This window comes from Oryza sativa, chromosome 12, assembly GCF_034140825.1.
Source record: "Oryza sativa Japonica Group chromosome 12, ASM3414082v1".
Classification (NCBI taxonomy): domain Eukaryota; kingdom Viridiplantae; phylum Streptophyta; class Magnoliopsida; order Poales; family Poaceae; genus Oryza; species Oryza sativa.
The window spans coordinates 19,223,698-19,244,662 of record NC_089046.1 but is presented as its reverse complement, the minus strand read 5'-3'; the positions used below and the strand labels follow the sequence as shown (position 1 = coordinate 19,244,662).

General features: G+C 43.4%; 2 protein-coding genes across 3 annotated transcripts; one reads left to right on the top strand and one right to left on the bottom strand.

Annotated features, from left to right (window-relative positions):
- Positions 1-1,944: 1,944 nt before the first annotated feature.
- On the bottom strand, positions 1,945-4,613 carry LOC136354682 (uncharacterized). Its single transcript, XM_066306203.1, has 2 exons — positions 2,241-4,613; positions 1,945-2,131 (listed from the first exon to the last, which is right to left on the bottom strand). Exons 1-2 carry the CDS (start codon positions 3,344-3,346, stop codon positions 1,948-1,950), a joined length of 1,290 nt encoding a protein of 429 aa, XP_066162300.1. The 5' UTR covers positions 3,347-4,613; the 3' UTR covers positions 1,945-1,947.
- A 12,623-nt stretch (positions 4,614-17,236) lies between these two features.
- On the top strand, positions 17,237-20,406 carry LOC112937394 (uncharacterized). 2 transcript variants are annotated; one of them, XM_026021972.2, is made up of 3 exons: positions 17,237-19,394; positions 19,518-19,784; positions 19,933-20,406. In XM_026021972.2, the coding sequence occupies exon 1, from the start codon at positions 18,039-18,041 to the stop codon at positions 19,323-19,325; it is 1,287 nt and encodes a 428-aa protein (XP_025877757.1). In that variant the 5' UTR covers positions 17,237-18,038; the 3' UTR covers positions 19,326-19,394; positions 19,518-19,784; positions 19,933-20,406. The 2 variants fall into 2 exon arrangements, with proteins under 2 accessions (XP_025877757.1, XP_025877756.1); XM_026021971.2 differs by having other exon boundaries at positions 17,237-19,784.
- The last annotated feature ends 559 nt before the right edge of the window (positions 20,407-20,965 follow it).

The window sequence follows — 20,965 nt, the reverse complement described above, 5'->3', positions numbered from 1 at the left end:
CACTGTGGGCCGGCTCAGCACGGCACAGTCAAAAAAAAAATACTTGAGGGATACAAAACAGATTTATTCCAGTAATATAAGGTAGAACCCAAAGAAAAGAGATGCAATATGGACTTATTCTAGCCATATAAGACAGCCCAAAGAGATGATGGATGAAAATTAGACTTATTCTATGGAGGAGCACGATGGGCTATCTTGCCTTCGGGCCGGCCCAGCACGGCCTGAGTCTTATTGGGTTGTGCTTGGGCTGTTTGTGCAACCCGTGGGCGGGCTCGGCCTGGCATGTAGGTCGGGCTGGGCTGGCCAAACTGACCTCGGCTCGGACCTAGTCATGCCTGGGCCATGCAAGGCCCGGCAGTCCATTTGGCCGTCTATACATGTTGGTGGCCTTGTCACCAACTACTGAATGAATAGATAGCCATAAATACGAGTACCTATATCAAATATAATATTTAAATCTGGGTAAATTGGTTTCACCACAAAAAATATAACCAGTTAAGTTACACTTACTTTGCCTGTATTATGTATTTAAACAAAAACATATCTGACCAGGCACCCAATAGGAATGGACATAAGACCACTGGTGGAGAAACCCTTTGTAGTCCCGGTTCGTAACCCCCCTTTAGTCCCGGTTTCCAAACCGGGAGTACCAATCCGGGACTAAAGATCGCTATCTTTAGTCCCGGGTGAAATAACCGGGAGTAAAGATCGGTCTTTAGTCCCGGTTGGTAACACCAACCGGGACTAAAGATGGCTCAACCACCAACCGGGACTAAAGATCGAGCTGACCTTTTTTTTTTTTGCATGGCCCTGTTGCTGCATGGTTTATATATATATATAGTTTATATATATATATATATATATAAACCATGCATATATATGTTTCAATACATATATATGCATACATATATATATATGTATATATATATATATATTATATTATATTATATGTATATACATGCATAATATATATGTATTTATACACATATATATGTTATGCAAATTAATGCATATGTATATAGATATATATATATGACCAAAATATATTTACATTATAGAAAATGTGTACACATGCATATAGAAACATATGTAGTCATGTATTAATTACAATCCATTATATGTCCTAGCTAGCTAGCTATCATTTCGACGTAGTAGTACTCGCTGCTAGCTCAGAAGCTAAGGACCGGTGAATTGTGTTTCCGTCGTAGTAGAATTCACCCTTGGGATTAAGGATTTCTTCGTTGATGAATCCCATGAGTTGTTCTTGAACCGCCGTGATAAATTCCTTGTGTGTGGTCAGGTTATCCCTCATGTGAATAAACTATATGAATGTATGAAATTGATTAGTAATTAAACAAGAAATCGCTACGTAATGAAATTTTGAATTTATTTGTACGTACATCGAGCTCTCTTGTGGTGATGATTTGGTTTGCAAGGCAGTGGCAATACTCGCACACGTAATAGCCGCACAAGTTATTTCCCTGCTTTTGCTTTGCGCACTACAAATAAATGACAAACAACGAGAGATCTAATTAATATACACTTGTATGTATTTGAATCGGAGAAATATAAATATAGAGCATGTGTACTCACAGGAAATTTGAACTTCCGCCTAAGTCTTTCTCTCCATTTGCCGCGGACCAAATGACAGAACCGATACCAAGCCCTACATGGAGTTTAAAGCTATGATTCGTAGTAGCAATTAACATAACAAGATTTTCTTAATTAACAAAGGAACTTATGACGGTACCTGTCTATAAGTTCGAAAACCTTGTCAAACGTAGACTCTTTTTTATCCATTGAGTCATATACGTTGACGGTGCAGGCCTCCAGGTCGAAGAGTAAAAGCACCCAGTGGAATCTGCAATGTGCGTGGGATGCATTACATATGAAACACTTAGCAAGTTCGTACGGGAATGAAATTTGGTATGTAGGAAGACAGTAAAATTAAACTAACTCTGTGTTGTATGGCAACAGTATGAACGTCTTGTAATGCTGCGCCTTCAGGAGATGGACGAGATTGTCCTCTGTTTCTTGTGGATATTGGTCGAGCATTGCGACGTTTACTCTCCGAGGGTCGATGAATCCAGTATCGAAAACCCTCCGCCGTCGGGCCCTTTGAATCTCCATTCTACAACGATAAAAGGGAGTATATTATTTTCTATAGTCTACTTATATACAAGGACCTAATTTATTAAAGGAGACGTATAGTAAGAAATCTAACCGAACGATATACTTACAAAATCCAGCAACTCATAATAGAGACGTCGAGGGCGTCCAGCTGGTATAGTTCGTAGATTCCCTTGAAATTGATCCAGAGAATGTCATCTCCTTGCAAGAAGTCCGTGTCCCTGATCCTCGCTCCGATCATCTCTCTACCGGCGGCGCTCATCTCCATGTACAGCTGATGGAACTTGTACATTTGTGTGGGTAGGGACTGCAGCAGCTCAGGCTTGACAAGCGGTTTACCGAGTTCGTACATGTATTTCACTTCCGCCTTTTCGATTGGTGCGACTCCTAGCAATTGATCCGTAGTTAGACCGGTGTCAGTAATAAATTGTTCTATCGTCATTTCTTTACCGGTAACCAACGGCTCGATCTCCTGTTTTGGTTGCTCTCCAAGCTGAGGGACTGGTTTGGACTTTCCAGAAGATGCTTTCTTCAGCGTTCGCTCATAGTCCGATAGCTTGATGGCCTCCTTGACAGATGCAGACATACCCCTGAAGAAGTTCCTGACACTGGGGTCTATAGGAATCTTCTTTTCTGGACTTCGAGGCTTGAATTGTCTCTTGACTTCTGATGCAACGTAAGCGTCAAGCTCCTCTTGCGTGCAATCGTACCCCGGGTCCTTGTTCTTGGCGGCGTCAACTTTCGCCTTCTTCGTTGCCCTTGTGTGGGCAGGCGGTGCAGCTGGGGGGGCCCTTGACTTTGAAGGTGCCGGAAGAGGAGCTTGCGGGGGAGTAGGTGTAGGAGCACGAGGAGGAGTCGGTGCAGGATCCTGAGGAGGAGTCGATGCTGGAGCCTGAGGTGGAGACGGTGCTGGCGGAGCATGAGGAGGAGACGGTGCAGGATCATGAGGAGGAGATGGCGGAGCCGGAGGAGATGGTGCACGAGACGCCGCTTGTCGCCCAGGGAGGATGATGTACCGCCTGCGCCATAGAATAATGGCATGGCTTGTGTCTCGTAGATGCGTCTCACCGTCTCCTCCAGTGTAATCCAGCTCGAGGTCCTCGTACGCGCCTTCGACCAACTCAACTTCGACCTTCGAGTATCCTGCTGGAATCGGCCTGCAGTGGTAAGTACCTGAAGGGTCCGTTGGGATGGCCATGCCCGACGCCACCTTCATGTTGTGAGAGATTATTTATTAGTAATCAACATATATAAGCAGGAACTAGCGGAATGGCTAAATCTTACCTTTATTGATAAGTTCTTGAAAGGAATATGCAGCTCACATGGTGTCCGCTGAGTGATGTCATCAACGGGACAGGTCGATTCGTCCTGTGTTTGCATGGCGTCCATGCTCTGCGATCCTACCTGCCCCGTTGAGGCGCAGCTGCTACGGTTTCCTGACGGGCTCACCATTGCAGGAGGAATGGTCGGCTGGGGATCATGGGACCGATGTGCGGCCATGCGTTCATCAACCTTCCTTGCCACCTCCTCTTGCATGTTGAGTTCGTAGCTCGATACCCGGAACTCTAGGTCTGCAATCTTCGCCTCGGTATCTCTCTTGCTCCTCATCCGACTCCTGTACGTGTGGATGTCCTCCTTGAAACCAATCTTCCAAGGAATCACCCCTTTCCCTCGTGTTCGTCCTGGATGCTCTGGAGTCTGCAGGGCGAGTGTCAGCTCGTCCCTATCTCTGTCGGGTCGGAACGTGCCCTGAGAGGAGGCTTCCACTGCATCTGTTAGTCGTTGCGCAGCCTCTCGTATCTGAACGCCGAATACCAGTGAGCCATCAGCTGGGTTGAGCGTTCCACCGTGAGCATAGTACCAGAACTTCGATCGTTCCGGCCAATTGGCTGTTGCCGGTTCGATACCCCTCTCAATCAAGCTAGCCTCCATCTCCTCCCACTTCGGCATCGCGACGCTATAGCCTCCTGACCCCAAGTGGTGATGGTACTTCTTCTTGGCGGCATTTTCTTTGTTTCTTTCCATCATCGCCTGCCCTTGTTCACCTGTCTTATATGCAACGAACTCGTCCCAGTGATCCCTTAGCTTTGGGAATGTGTCGAAGTTCGGTGTCTGCCCCTTCAGTATATACTTCTTGTACAGATCTCCCTTGAAGCTCTGAAACTGTTCTGCCATTTTCTTCAGAGTCCACCTTTTCACTTTGTCCTCTGTACCCGCAGGAAGGGTGAATGTCTCGAGCATTGTGGTCCACAGCATCTCTTTCTCCGAATCTGGGACAAAGCTCTCATGATCTCCTCGTGCCCTTGTTCTTCGCCAGTACACCGTACTGACAGGCACGTTATCCCGCACAACCCAACCGCTGTGACGTACATAGTTCTTGGCGGCTTCGGCCGGGGCACTAGGACGTCCATCTTCTTCCACTTCCGTTATGATGTGCCGACCCTCAAGCTTCTTCGCTGCACCTCGTTGCCCGCGTGCCCTCTTCTGTCCAACGGAGGGTTGACTACCACTAGCCTCCTCCTCCTGGTTCCCCTCCACATCCCTTTCCACGTGCCCCTGCTGGTTCCCCTCCGCATCCCTCTCCACGTTCCCTTCCTCGTTCAAGTACTGGTTTGGATCCTCGTTCCCCTCTTCTTCATTCCAGTACTGGCTGCTTCCCTCCGCGATTGTATCGTACAATATCTGTTCCTCATCGCGGTCAGCCATCTGTTGATACAAGAAACATCTGCTAAGTCACGAGACATTTATGTTTTAACAATCTAAGTCATGTATGCTAAGTGTAAATGTCGTACATTAGAACCCTACACAAACTTACGTGCTAAGTCTAATTACAAATCGTGATATAAGCTAAGTCTAGGTGACGTATATTATACAACCCTAGCTAGTAAATAATTATATACTAAGTCTAATTACAAATAAAGTAATCTTATATTAAAACTCAAATAATATTACATGCTAAGACTAAAATAGTCATGTATGCTAAGTGTTTCGTGCATATATGCTAAGTCTAATTAAGACAACAATAGTCAATTGCTACTTGTCGCACCATTTCCGTAGTAAATAATTATATACTAAGTCTAATCTCAAATAAAGTAATCTTATATTAAAACTCAAATAATATTACATGCTAAGACTACAATAGTCATGTCTGCTAAGTGTTTCGTGCGTATATGCTAAGTGTAATTAAGACTACAATAGTCAATTGCTACTTGTCGCACCACTTCCGTAGTCAATAATTATATACTAAGTCTAATTACAAATAAAGTAATCTTATATATATATTCAAATAATATTACATGCTAAGACTAAAATAGTCATGTATGCTAAGTGTTTCGTGCGTATATGCTAAGTCTAATTAAGACTACAATAGTCAATTGCTACTTGTCGCACCACTTCCGTAGTCAATAATTATATACTAAGTCTAATTACAAATAAAGTAATCTTATATATATATTCAAATAATATTACATGCTAAGACTAAAATAGTCATGTATGCTAAGTGTTTCGTGCGTATATGCTAAGTCTAATTAAGACTACAATAGTCAATTGCTACTTGTCGCACCACTTCCGTAGTCAATAATTACATACTAAGTCTAATTACAAATAAAGTAATCTTATATTAAAACTCAAATAATATTAGAACACTACACAATCTTATATGATAAGTCTAATTACAGGTCTAATAATCTTAATTAATTGCATTACAAATATAACAATCATTTATATTATTACGTCACTTGCCTGCTCCAATTCCTTCTAGGGCTAGCTCTTCCACTCAGGCTTGACGGACGACTCCGACAACACGTCTTTTCTGCAAGATACAAAAAGATGTATATAGTCAAATGCGAAGTAACATATACATATATATATATATATACATATATATATATATACATATATATATATATATATTGCATTTCACGTTAACGTTCGTCCTCGTTCGTTCGCTCGTTCACGTTCCCTAGCTCGTTCACGTTCGTTCCCTCGTTCTCACTTGTCTTCGTTCGATCGTTCTCGTTATCGCTCTCGTTCGTTCGATCGTTCTCGTTCTCGTTCACGTTCTCGCGGCAACATACATTGACGTGTTCGTTCTCGCTCTCGTTCGTTCGATCGTTCTCGTTCTCGTTCACGTTCTCACGGCAACGTACGTTGACGTGTTCGTTCTCGCTTCTCGTTCGTTCGATCGTTCTCGTTCTCGTTCGTTAATGGCGGTGTGGCGGCATCGGGGCGGCGGTTGGCGCCGTGGCGACGGCGGCGGCGTGGCGACGGCGTGGCGACGGCGGCGGCGTGGCGACGGCGTGGCGACGGCGGCGTGGCGACGGCGGCGGCGTGGTGACGGCGTGGCGACGGTGGCGTGGCGACGGCGGCGGCGGCGGCGAGGCGTTGCGGGGCCGTGGCGGCATCGGGGCGGCGGTTGGTGCCGTGGCGACGGCGGCGGCGTGGCGACGGCGGCGGCGTGGCGACGGCGTGGCGACGGCGGCGTGGCGACGGCGGCGGCGTGGTGACGGCGTGGCGACGGTGGCGTGGCGACGGCGGCGGCGGCGGCGTGGCGTTGCGGGGCCGTGGCGGCGGCGACGGAGAGAGACGGAGAGAGATCGAGCTGAGATCGGAGAGATCGAGAGATAAAGGGAGATCTGGCGGCGGCGGCTCTCACCCCAGAGATGCGGCGGCAGCAGAGGAGGCGGAGGCGGCGGCGAGGACGACGAGCTCGAGACGACGGCGAGATACGGCGGCGTCGGCGCGGGGATTTGCCCTAGGCAGTGGCGGCGAAGGAGAGAGGCCGAGAGAGATCGATCGGCCGAAAACGTCTAAGTGTTGGTGAAGAAGACGAGGGCGCACCGGGAAAATATATACCCCCGGATCTTTACTCCCGGTTGTTCTCAACAACCGGGACTAAAGATATCTTTAGTCCCGGTTGTTGAGAACAACCGGGAGTAAAGAAAAGATATTTACTCCCGGTTGTTGAGAACAACCGGGACTAAAGATATCTTTAGTCCCGGTTGTTGAGAACAACCGGGAGTAAATATCTTTTCCCGCTATTTCGAAATTCTTTTTAAACCCGGTTAGGGTTAAGAACCGGGACTAAAGATTATAGCACTGCATATGATTTTCGCTTACATATGTGTTTATAAAATAGAAGTTAATGCATTAACATTATTTAAAGTACTAAAGATTAATGACAATTACTTCGAAAAATTATTTTTGTCTGTAATAAATTAAGTGGATAAATCGTAATAAGCAAATATATGACTTATAATTAATAAAAATTCCAATATATATATATATACTTAGCATATATATGAATGATATTATTATATTGGTAAAAACTCTAATTAAGATATGTATGTACATACTGCATGATTTAAAATTAATAAAAATTGTAATCATCATATATACTTAGCGTACGAATTATATTAAATTAAATGCTAAAAACTCTAATTAACATATGTAAATGCCACATGCATGATTTAAACCTTTTAAAAATTCGAATAGTCATATATAAGTAGCATATGAAAGATAGTAAATTAAATTGTGAAAAACTCTAATATATGAATGATAGTTTTAAAAATATATTAAATTTAATACTTTTAAAAATTCTCCAGTCAATTATAATTAGCATATGAATGATAGTAAATTAAATGTTAAAAACTCTAATTAACATATAAAATTGCCACTTGCGTGATTTAAAACTTTTAAAAATCCTCTAGTCAATTATAATTAGCATATGAATGCTAGTAAATTAAATGTTAAAAACTCTAATTAACGTACATATGAAATTGCCACCTGTGTGATTTAAAACTTTTAAAAATTGTAAGTATCACATATAACTAGCATATACATGATTTGAACTTGTTGAAACCTCTAATAATCGTGCGTAATTAACATATGCCATACATCAATTGATTTATATGGATAATCAATACATCCAAAATAGTTTACATCGTGTACACAATAATTACGGCATTACATCGGCGGTGACGGTTGACCGCACGTACTTTCTCCTCACTATTGTTCCCTCCTTGTGATCGCTGCGTGAGTAAGGGGTGTCTTCATTTGATAGGAGGATGCTAGGGTCAATCGTCACCGTGAAAGGGGGTTGCCCATCCAACTGATCGTAATCCTCGTCAGTCTTGTCCTCAACTCCGACGATTTTTCTTTTGCCTGGGAGAACCACTTGACGCTTAGGCTCATCAGGCCCTCTGCCCTTCTTTCCTTTGCTAGACATGTCCTTCACGAAAAAGACTTGCGTTACATCATTGGCAAGGACAAAAGGTTCGTCCGAGTATCCAACCTTGTTAAGGTCAACAGTTGTCATCCCACTGTCATCAATCATTACGCCTCCACCAGTCAACCTAACCCATTGGCACCGGAACAGAGGAACCTTGAGAGGACCATAGTCAAGTTCCCATATGTCCTCGATGGCACCGTAATACGTGGCAGTTGTTCCATCGTGTCCCATGGCATCGACACGAACAGCACTGTTTTGGTTCGTGCTCTTCATGTCTTGGGCTCTCGTGTAGAATGTGTACCCATTGATCTCATATCCCTGGAATGTCGCGATCGACCCAGACGGTCCCCTCGCCAGGAAGGCAAGTTGTTGGTTGATCGACTCGTTACCCATGAGATGTTGTCGTAGCCACGCGGGGAAAGTATCAATGTGATGCCGTGTAATCCATACATCGGACTTACCGATGTTCCTGGCGCGAACTAGAGCCAAGTGCTCCTCGATGTAAGGAGCTACCAATGAAGAGTGTTGCAGAACAGTGAAATGGGCTTTACGGAATAAATTGTTGTCTACCGTCATAATTGCTTTCCTTCCGAGAGTTCCCTTTCCCCGTAGTCTCCCTTCGTGGCGTGATTCCGGTACCCCGATTGGGCGAAGGTCTTCGATAAATTCTACGCAAAATTCGATGACCTCCTCCGTTCCATAACCCTTGGCGATGCTTGCCTCTGGACGAGCACGGTTACGAACATACTTCTTCAGAACGCCCATGTACCTCTCGAAAGGAAACATGTTGTGTAGGTACATAGGCCCGAGAATACGGATCTCTTTCACAAGGTGACAAAGCAGATGTGTCATTATATTGAAAAATGAAGGTGGAAATATCAACTCAAAACTGACGAGACATTGCACCACTTCATTCTGAAGGGCATCTAATCTATCCGGATCGATGACCTTCTGCGAAATTGCGTTCATGAATGCACATAGCTTTGTTATTGTTGCCCGGACATTGTCTGGAAGGATACCCCTTATTACAACTGGTAGCAGTTGTGTCATCAACACGTGACAGTCATGAGACTTTAGGTTTGTGAACTTCTTCTCCTTCGTGCTTATTATTCGCTTGATATTCGTGGAGTATCCAGACGGTACCTTTATGCTCTCCAAGCATTCAAACATACTTTCCTTCTCTGCCTTGCTAAGAGTGTAGCTGGCTGGACTCAAGTAATGGCTTCCTTTCTCCTTTGGTTCCGGGTGAAGGTCGCCGCGTTGTTCCATATGCTTCAGATCATTACGTGCTTCCAGTGTATCTTTCGACTTTCCGTATACACCTAGGAAGCCAAGAAGGTTTACGCAAAGGTTCTTAGTGAGGTGCATCACGTCGATTGCGTGGCGTACGTCCAAGAATTCCCAATATGGTAACTCCCAAAATATAGAGTTCTTTTTCCACATCGCCGCGTGACCATCTTCGCTCTCTATATGCTGGCTTCCAGGCCCCTTTCCGAACACTACTTTAAGATCTTTAACCATAGCAAACACTGTTTTCCCGCTGCGATGTTTAGGCTTCGTACGGTGGTCGGCCTTATGTTCGAAGTGCTTGCCTTTCTTCCGTACCGGGTGGTTTGCTGCAAGGAATCGACGATGACCCATGTATACAACCTTCCTACAGTGCTTAAGATACGTACTTTCTGTTTCATCCATACAGTGAGTGCAAGCCTTGTACCCCTTGTTGGACTGTCCGGATAGGTTGCTAAGTGCAGGCCAATCGTTGATGGTTACGAACAGCAGCGCTCGTAGGTTAAACTCCTCCTGTTTGTCCTCGTCCCACACGGGGACACCTTCCTTCTTCCACAACTGTTTAAGATCCTCGACCAGTGGTCTTAGGTACACGTCGATGTCGTTACCAGGTTGCTTGGGGCCTTGAATAATAATCGGCATCATTATGTACTTCCTCTTCATGCATAGCCAGGGGGGGAGGTTGTAGATACACATCGTAACGGGCCAAGTGCTATGGCCGCTGCTCATCTCTCCAAAAGGATTCATGCCATCCGTACTCAAACCAAACCGTATGTTTCGTGCGTCCTTTCCAAATTCTTTAAATTTTCTGTCGATGTTTCGCCACTGCGAACCATCGGCGGGGTGTCTCAGCATCCCGTCCTGTTGACGCTCTTCAGCGTGCCATCGCAACATTCTAGCATTCCCCTTGTTCCTGAACAAACGCCTTAGCCGTGGTATTATAGGGAAATACCACATCACCTTAGCAGGAATTCTCTTCTTTGTTAGCTGCCCGTCAACTTCTCCTGGATCGTCCCGTCTAATCTTGTATCGTAGTGCTTTGCAAACAGGGCATGCTTCTAGGTTCTCGTACTCCTCACCGCGATATAGGATACAATCGTTCGGACATGCGTGAATCTTATGAACTTCCAGTCCTAACGGGCAGACTATCTTCTTAGCCTCGTACGTTGTCTCGGGCAATTTGTTTCCCCCCGGAAGAATGTTCTTGACGAGTTTCAATAAATCGCCAAATGCCTTGTCACTAACCCCATTTTTTGCCTTCCATTGCAACAACTCCAGAGTGGTATCCAACTTTTTGTGCCCCTGCTCGCAACCTGGGTACAACGAAGTTCTGTGGTCCTCCAACATCTTGTCCAATTTATGGGCCTCCTTTTCACTTTCGCAGTCCTCCCTGGCGTCCTGCAACATTTGACCAAGATCATCCGCAACGTCGTTACCATCAGCAGCTATTTCCTCCTCGCCCGTTTGATTTCCTTCAAATCCAACAAATTGAGCAAAGTCCGGAATATTGTCGTCTTCCACTTCATCTTCTTCCATTTCAACACCTTGCTCTCCGTGGGATGTCCAACAATTATAGCTTGGCATGAACCCCGACTCAAACAAGTGGAAATGAATAGTCCTGGATGCAGAATACTCCTTCTGATTCTTACACTTATTGCATGGACAACAAATAAAACCCCTTTTCCTGTTAGCTTCGGCCACTCTCAAAAAATAGTGCACGCCGTCAATAAACTCTTTGGACCGCCGGTCAGCGTACATCCATTGCCGATCCATCTACATGAGTCAAAAAAACCGTACACAAATAATTATTCTTACAATAATGACAGTCATACAATAATTATAAGATATCTTTATTCATACAAAAATCATAAAATATTACACCAAATAATTCTTAAAAACTATTTGTTAAGTAATAAACTAATTTTAATGTGTTTTACTTCTTTTAATTTTCATTTTAGTTTGTTTTCTATTATTTAAGATTAACTTTCACTAGAGTTTTCCTTCTCAACTATTTTATAAAACCTTGTTTAGCAAATGAACTAAATTTCTATATATTCTTTCTTCCCCACACACATTTTCTCTCTCATCAACTTACAACTACATTTTGGAGACAAAAAAAGTGTGCAAAACATAGGTGCAAATGTAGTATGACAAAAAAAACATTGGAGGATGAAGTTGCAAACCTTTTAGGCACCTCCAATTTGTATGTAATCACCAAAATAAATTCAATAGAAATTTTGGCATGACCTCCCCTCTTTTTTGAAGAAATTTTGAAGCTTGCTCGGGCAGCTGGAGGAGGAAGAAGACATATATATAGGGGTGGGACTTTAGTCCCGGTTGGTAGCACCAACCGGGGCTAAAGATCACCGGGATCTTTAGTCCCGGTTGGTATTACCAACCGGGACTAAAGTTAACATCTTTAGTCCCGGTTGGTGTTATCAACCGGGACTACAGATACCGGGAGGGCCTGACAGACCCTGACAGCATTCGAACCGGGACTAAAGATCATCTTTAGTCCCGGTTGGTAACACAACCCGGGACTAAAGATCAAATATGCCCGTTACCCTTGTGAACCGGGACTAAAGAACATCTTTAGCCCCGGTTTTTATTGCATCCGGGACTACTGTGGAAATCGGCCGACCGACGAAAGATGGTTTCTCCACCAGTGGACCCAGGAATTATTAGATTGCTGAATAATAAAAAGGACACCAAAAACAGCAGCTATGTATCGTCGGTATGAGTGTATACCACTGCGTGCCTCATGTCTGACCACAAGTTGATTGTGCGGTGCAACCAGGGGAAAACACAAAGCAACTCGACTCAACTTTATTTTATCTAACCGTGTTTACGATCTGCCTCCAAAGCGCTACACAACTTCTTTACGAATTTGACTCATTATAAGTTACTTTTACTCCAAGTTTACAAAAATACAAAGTAACATTTTTAGTATTAACTAAATATACTATCAAAATATATTTAATGTTAGATTTAATAAACTAATTCGGTGCTACAAAAGTCACTACATTTTTCTATAAACTTATTCAAACTTACGGGGAAAAAATATAATATAAAATAAATGGAGTAATATATTATAAGGACTACCTGTATACTTCCTCTATTTTAGGTTTTAAGATGTTTAACTTTGGTCAAAATTAAAATATTTCAAGTTTGACCAAATTTATAGAAAAGAATAGTACTATTTTTTATTAAAAACAGTTTGGCTTTGACCAAACTCAAAACATCTTGTAACCTAAAATGAAGGGAGTACTTGTCAAATAAATTTTCTCCCAAAATTTGATTATATAAATATAGTATAATTATAATGTAATTATATTGTTATTTGAATCTAACTACAATATAATATAACTTGTATACAACTTTCAAAAAACCCCGTGGTAACTCGCTATTTCTGTGAACCGGAGATCGTGGGATAAAATCCTCTCACCTATGCGCACGTTACATAAATCTTCAAACAAATCTAACGATTCAAAATTATATAAAAGTTCCATACAAGATAAAGTAGTTAGATAAAATTTACGATATAATTATACCTTTTGACTATCCGTATTTACATTCGATGATATTTTTGGAAGAAAATTGATTGATAATATATATATATATATATATATATATATATATATATATATAGCAAAATTGTGTATTATATTCATATGAAACTAACTCTTATCAGGAGTTTGCCACTAACTATTTGGGAGCTTGGTCTGTAATCGCACGCATACCTTCGTTCAAACTGCTACTAGACTGCTACAATGTTGGTCAAACTGATCAAGCGCCGCAGATTTGTTGGGCCATCATTATCTAATCAGGTCGCTTTTGCACTAACACTTCGTCAAAAAAAAAAAAGGCTTCACAAATAACCAATATATTATTTTTAGATAATAACCAATATATAAACAATATGTCAATTGACAAGGATTTCACACCAAGATTATAAGGGTTTTGTTCTTAAAAAAAAGAGCAAAAGGGTTTTCCATACCACTGAAAAGTAAAGACATGCTTGGTATCATAGGGATAGAAATTAATCTGAACTATTAATGTTATTTGATCGAATAGTTTAAATTTATTTATACTACCATCCTAGTATGCTACATTTTTCCACGATTGAAAAGAAGAGAAACAGGGGAATAGCAGAGTAGAACAGAGCATGAACAAGAATCTATTATATTATTAAAGGAATAGAAAAAAGAGCCTCCACGTTCGCTCTCATGGCCTAGAAATTCCCACATTAATCGGAGAAAAGAAAAAATCAGAGTTCATATAGAAATACAATTTAGAAATAGCTGAAATTCGGAATTAAAAAATAAGAAATATTAGAAGAGGAGACTAGAGTCCATATAGAAATACAATTTAGAAATAGCTGAAATTCGGAATTAGAAAATAAGGAATATTAGAAGAGGAGACTAGAGTCAATATAGAAATACAATTAGGAAATAATAGAAATTCGGAATTAAAAATAAGGAATATTAGAAGTAGAGTACAGAGTCCATATAGGAATTTAAAACTAACTAAAATTTGGAATAAACGTAGAGTTTAGAGTTCGTATAAAATATAATTTATAAATAACTAAAATTCGAAATTAAGAAAAACATGGGAAGGAGAGTTTAAAGTCAATATAGAAATACAATTTAGAAGTAACTGAAATTTGAAATTAAAAATTGAGTTTAGAGTCCACATAGAAATACAATTAGAAATAAAAAAATCATAATTAAAAAAAAATATTAAAAGATGAGTCTAGAGTCCATATAGGAATATATATAATTTACAAATAACTAAAATTTGATTTTAAAAATAATTAATAACTAACACGTATATAAAATATAATATGAATATTAATTAGTAGTTTCGTAAAGTTATTGCAAAATTTAAAATTATATGTTGTTATTTTAATATATTTGAATAATATAATGAGAAAATATATATGCTATTATATGAGAGAAAATATAATGATGCTAGCCGCGCAATCTGCGCGGACCACCATGCTAGTTAATAGGGAAATTCACGTGCGATTTGTGCTTCCGGAACAACAGCGAGGCTGGTAATGGCAGCACTAAGCTCATCCTCCGCTTCCACCCTACACCGATCTGCAGGCTGGTGGCACCGTTGGCGGCCTAAGCATCCCCTGAGGTACATGCCGCTGGTGGTGTCACGGCCTCACGTCGATGGCAACGGCGACGTAGTGACGTATATACTGGAGGAGTACCTTCCTGGCATTTCGCAGCTGAGCATGTAATATAACGTGGCGGCCGGTGCGCCGATTAAGTTTGGTGACCGGCCAGCAAGGCTAGAGCCTGCTCGACTAGGGCACGACAGCTAGGGCCTAGGGGTCGAACGAAGAGGGGTTTGGGGTGCTCACTGCTCACCGTGTGGCGGTCTGAAGCGCCAACACCTTGCGCCGTCGAGTGAATTGCAAAACTGCCAGCATCGTACCTCTATCTTTTGGTCCATATTACCTCGTCCCCTATGCTCAATTCAATGTTTCAAACAACGTGCATATGGTTTGTGCAATTGGCTACTCTTAGAGGTTGCCACTCATCGCTTTAACGAATTGAATTGCCATTTGTGCGGTACTGTTTGTTACAGTGTCAGTGAAGTCCATGATCCTCCCATAAATTGAAAGGTCGAATTTTATCAATAGACGGTACACAAGGAAATAATTGTGTAATGTTGGTCTGCAAATGGCAAACAACTTTGAACCCATCAATAGCGTGGCATAGGCGCACTACTATAAAAACTACTACAAAATATGAAACATTTGTTTGGGGGTTTTCTTATGGACGCGGTATAGAAGTCTATGTTTTTTCTTGTTGTATTTTTTTTTACCTTTTTTATAGAAGTAAATTTTTTACCCGGCCTTTACATCCAACCGGATATATGCAGCCTTTTTAAGTTAGGAACTTAGCCTGTCGAACATGGATCTTAGCCCTCAAATAATCCAATCTAAAATTCAGGACCTTGGAGTGTTACTTAGATCACTACAACAACTAGGCTACATGCCCTTTCACTTTTCTTGCTGTATTGAGGTTCTCTTTTGACATGAGATTAGTGTATGTCCATATAGGAAGTCTGAGATGCTGCTTGTTGCTCACCAACAAATCAACTGCACTTATATTGCTCAACTTGACACTAAAACGTAGGAGATTGTACGGTGACTTAATATATTGTGTAAACTACGTAGAAATCTAAGTAATAAAAGTTTCCGGATCGATGGAACGAGAGGGGCATATCTCTTCTAAAACTATGCAACGATAGGTGGAACGTGTTCCTAGCTTTTTCGGAACGATAATCCAGAACGGTGTACCCAATTTGAGGAACGTGTTTAGTGTTTCTAGTTTGACTCTCTGGATTGTGCTTCTTTTATTATACAAAGCTGACAGTGCGGTGACAGATGGCTCGAAGCGATGGCAAGACTAGTGGCTTCGGCACTGTGCTGCTGTGGACAGGAGGGAGAAAAGCGGGTGCGATGCGTGGCGCCCTCCTATTTGTCCATCCTCCCCTCCCGATGGCAGCGGCGGTGCAGCGTGCACTCAAACATGCACAACCTAGGCATTGTGTGATCTCTCTGTACATGCATGGAGTGCTATCATGAGCATTTGTGCCCAAGGCCCTCTAGTGCCTGACCTTATCATTCTTTTCACTACATAATATCCGACGCGTTGCTGCGGGATTATATAGAAACAACTTTTAATTGAAATTCAAGTGGTATGATAGATTTAGAAGGTGTATGTATGAATTGAAGTAAAATATGCAATAATAATGGTGATAAACTGTGATAGAGTTGGTGATGCATAATTTGAATACATGCATTGTCAGAAAAACAAAACATATCATATAAAAAATTGATCAGAAGATGTCTGGAATGGTAAGATAATATGAAATTTTGATGGCATTGTTGTCTAATTGACTGATAGATTAAATAGCGAGGCTCTAGATGGGTGGAGCAGGGATTAATGGCGCTCTTGAATTGGTTTGGAAGTGTAATTGAATTTCATCTAACGATTAATACTACAAAAACTCATCGATCCAATGATTGAAACTATTTTGATGATGCAGCTAAATGTGGTGCCTGCTAGTGGTTACACTTATATAGAAATAGAAAGTATAGATTAATCAGTCCACATCAGCTGGTAATAAAATTGTTGGAGCTAATGTAGAGTTATGTCAGCATGGAGGATGCATGGGAGAGGGCATGCACATAGAAACCAGTCAGGACAATTAATCAGGACATAACAAGCTTTTGAATCAGCATTACACCTTTGTACAGGACATTGAAAGTAGTCAAACCACTTGACAGCAACAGAGAAGCCTGCTTTGCTTCAAAAACTCAAATCATAAATTACGATCCGATCATGCCCTGTATACCAATTGAACATATTTATATTGATGTTGTGTTCAACATCTGGTTGGAAAATTTTCTTCTGAAAACACTCAGATCACGATTTGACTACGTGGTTTGTTGTAGAGAATCGTATGTCCATTGACTGATGGCTATTTTATTGAGCATTTTCAAAACTTGACTTCAACTGAGTTCCCGACATTCTAGGATGAGTCTCGGCCCCGATACCCACCCGCGCCGCCGCCCGTCTCCTGCCGCTCTCCACTCCCATCCTCGAGCGTTTCTCCTCTACCTTGGTGTCCCCCAGCCAACCTGCCAAGCTGTCCCAGGTTTTCCCCAGTTGGAAGAAGGAGAGTTTGTCGCCAATGGAAGCTCAGATCTGATCGATTCAATGGGGGCTCTCCTCCCTAAGCAATCCAAAGCTGATGCTGCTCAACCTGCTCGAGGGACAAGAATCCCCCCTTCTGCTGAAGCCTTTGCAGCAGATTTGGGTGCTCAGCGTCTGGTCTTTTCAAAATCAACTTCACAGTTGAAGCTGGGAGAAGCCACATCTTCTTCTCCAGTTCAAAATCTTTTGCCCAAGCCTACAGGTCAAGCTGCAAATCTAGACCTCTCAAGAATGGATCGCTCGCTTTACTCCACTGTACTGAGGAAAGATCCCCAGCCAGCTGCAATTTCGCATCGGCCGTCATTTCGAATCTCCCAGCCCCCAAGCAAGATCTTGCAAAGTCAAGCTCCTCGAGCGACTAACCAGTTGAGAGACGTTCAACCACCAGTTACATCTCGTCTACCGCTGCAGGCTCGCCTTAAACCCCCGGTGTTCTCCAGGTTGGGGGAGGAGAGGCGGGTTGAAAGAGTTACTGCACAGCGGCTCTCTGAGCAGAGCGCCTCCCAACCATCAACAGATTGGCATTTGGTAAAACCCAAGTACTGGTGGAGGAAATGCGAATCTCCAATTCCCCATGCCTTCAATCCCCGCAACAACCCCTCAGATGAGCATTCAAGAAGATTGAGGTTCCTCACCCATATGGAAGGTAAATGCTTCCATTGCCAAGTACAAAGCATAGGGTGCAAGACTGCAGAGATCCCCTCCGCTGTTGGTTCTGTCTAGGTATTGGTCATTTATCTTCTTCATGCAGAAAGAGGCTCTTTAAATACCAGGACCAGCATACCTCCCCCCCTACCAAAAAAGATTTCCCTCCTCTTCTTCCTACTCCAAGAACATCCCAGGTTCCCCCCTCTGTTCCCACCAGCCATCCAGCTTCGGCAATGGCCGAGGTCCCCAGTGACCTAGTCTCCAGGCCTGAGTTGAGCCACTGCATGATGTCTGCTACTGGAGAAGTTGAAAGGCTGCGCACCCTCTTCACTGCAAGATCAGTGGTGGCCTGGACTGGCAAGGGAGGGCGTGTTGAGCTCAGTACCTTTGCAGACGACATTCGCACTGCGTACCGCATCCACCGCAACGACATCCAAGTGACCAAGTTCCACCCGGAAGATTTCTTCATCACTTTCGCCAATCACAGTGATCATGAAGCAGTTCTGCAGCAGCCAAGACTGGTGACAAGAAGCGGACGTGAGTACTTCTTTCGGCCGTGGGACGAGAGAAGGAATGCGGAAGCAGTGGACATCCATTTCAGAGTGCGACTTTGCATTGAAGGCATTCCAATGCATGGAAGAACGGAGGAGGCTGTGGCCAAGCTCATTGGCCCTCGATGTTCAGTGCACTATGTAGAAGAATACTCCCGCCGTCGCAACAACAACAGCACTTTTGATGTGTGGATCTGGATTTCAGACCCAAGCTCCATCCCAAAGGCGTCAAGATTCACCATCACCCGCCATGATGCTGAAAGTGCCCCAGTTGACACCCCTTTCCCGGATTTGGAGCCAGAGCAGCCAGCTCCTTGGGCGAGAAAAAAGGGACTAACCTATCCTATGATCATACATGTTGATTCTGTGCAGGACTTGGTGGCTCGCTACTACCGTGGTTATCAGTGGCGCTATGGTGAGACTGATGATGCAGCAAGAAGCAGGATGGTCTCTAGGCCTTTGGAGCCTTACAGGCCCTTACCAGAACCTGACCGGCATTCAGATGATGAGGAAGATGATCATCAAGAGCAAAGATCAAGAAGGAGGCACAGAAGCAGATCGCTATGGGGGCGGTTTGGTGGCCGCTCCTCTAGCAGAAGCAGAGAGCCTGACCGTGGAGATAGGGGGAGATACAATGAAGAGAACAGAGGTCGTCAGCGGTCGTGTGATGTTGTTGTCCACAGAAGCTGCAGCCGCAATCTCTCCCGCTCGGCGGAACCGGGTGAGACGAGGCTGTGAAGGCAACTAATGGCGTCTGATCATGCTGCTGATCTGATTCCATCTGAAGGTGGCCACCCTCCTGCGAAGGTTGACACTCCTTGCAAGCCGCTCACTCCAAGCAGAAGAAGAAGCCTAGATGCGGATTCTGCGCCTTCTTTCTCTGTGTTCCCCCACATTATTTCTTCACCTGATTTAGCCCCCATCATGCAGGACCATGGTGTTGTCCTTGCACTCTTGGAGAAGCACCTAGACCCAATGGTCCATGAGGCAGAGATTGACAGCATGTACTCGCCTGACACTACGTTGCCACGTCCTGTTTCCCCTGTGTTTGTTCCTTCTGCAAGACAGGTGACACAGGCGACACCACGGAGAGGTGATCTACCAGTTGATGTCTTCCTTGCAGAGATGACAACTCCGTCACAGCAGCCGTTGCTCCCAGTGCCGGGCAACAAACAGCGCCGCCCTTGCCGCAACAAGGTGATCATCTCTTCACAGCGGCAAAGCGTGCGACTAGCAAACAAAGCTATAAGAAACTCTAAGCTTCATTTCATTGCCCAAGAAATTTGGTGTTCTTCATGATAACAAGAGGCTTGATGCTCACATTAAATCACTTTATTTGCAACAGTACAAGAAACCTCTTTCCCCTGATGCTGTCAAGACGATTGTGGCACTGGTAGAGAAAGGAGGAGGCAAATCCGTGCGCCTGCGTGGGGGGAAGAAATCGGCAACTGTTACGCCGGTTTGAGCAGCCCCCGTCCCGAAGATAGTCGCTGATCATGACCATGTTTTGGAGCAGAAGACTGAATGCCACTGCCCAGTACACGCCCTGCGGCTCATGGAAGCTGTCAGCACAACTAATGTTTCTCTGTGTTTCTGCCAAATGTTCTGCCTGTGTTTCAGAGAAAGTTGTCTATGTCTTCCCCCACCATACTTTTCTAGCTCTGTAAGAGATTGTGATGTCAGTTGCCATGTCTTTTGCTTATGTCACAGCAATCCTGTTTCATCCTAAATTGGAATGTTAGAGGGCTCAACAACCCAGCAAAGAGAGACAACATAAAACTTCTAGTTGATGATATGAAAGCTACAATTGTCTGTCTCCAAGAAACGAAAATAGAATATGTCTCAGATTCAATTGTGTCTCAAACCCTGGGGGGGGGGGGGGCGTTTTGTTGCAGAACATGCTTTCCTTCCAGCAGATGGAACTAGAGGTGGAATCCTGTTGGCTTGTGATGACAATTATTTCTGCCTCTCAAATATTATAATTAAGCCACATAGTTTATCGGCTACAGTAACAATGAAAGAGGAAGGTTTGGTTTGGTCAATTACTGTAGTGTATGGACCCCAGCTGGAAGAAGATAAGATCCTTTTCCTGAATGAATTGCAGGAATTGGAGAGCAGCATGCACCCTGCATGGTTGATCATACGGGACTTCAATTTAATTAACAAGGCTTCGGACAAGAACAATGATCGTTTAAATAGAAGAATGATGCAACGCTTCAAGGGTACGATTGACAGGATCGGAATCAGAGAACTGACTTTGTCTGGGAGATGTTTCACCTGGGCGCAAGAAGGGGCAAACCCAACTCAAACGAAAATAGATCGAGCTTTTTGTTCACCGGAGTGGGATACTCTTTTTTGTTCAGCTCACATGTCGGCCC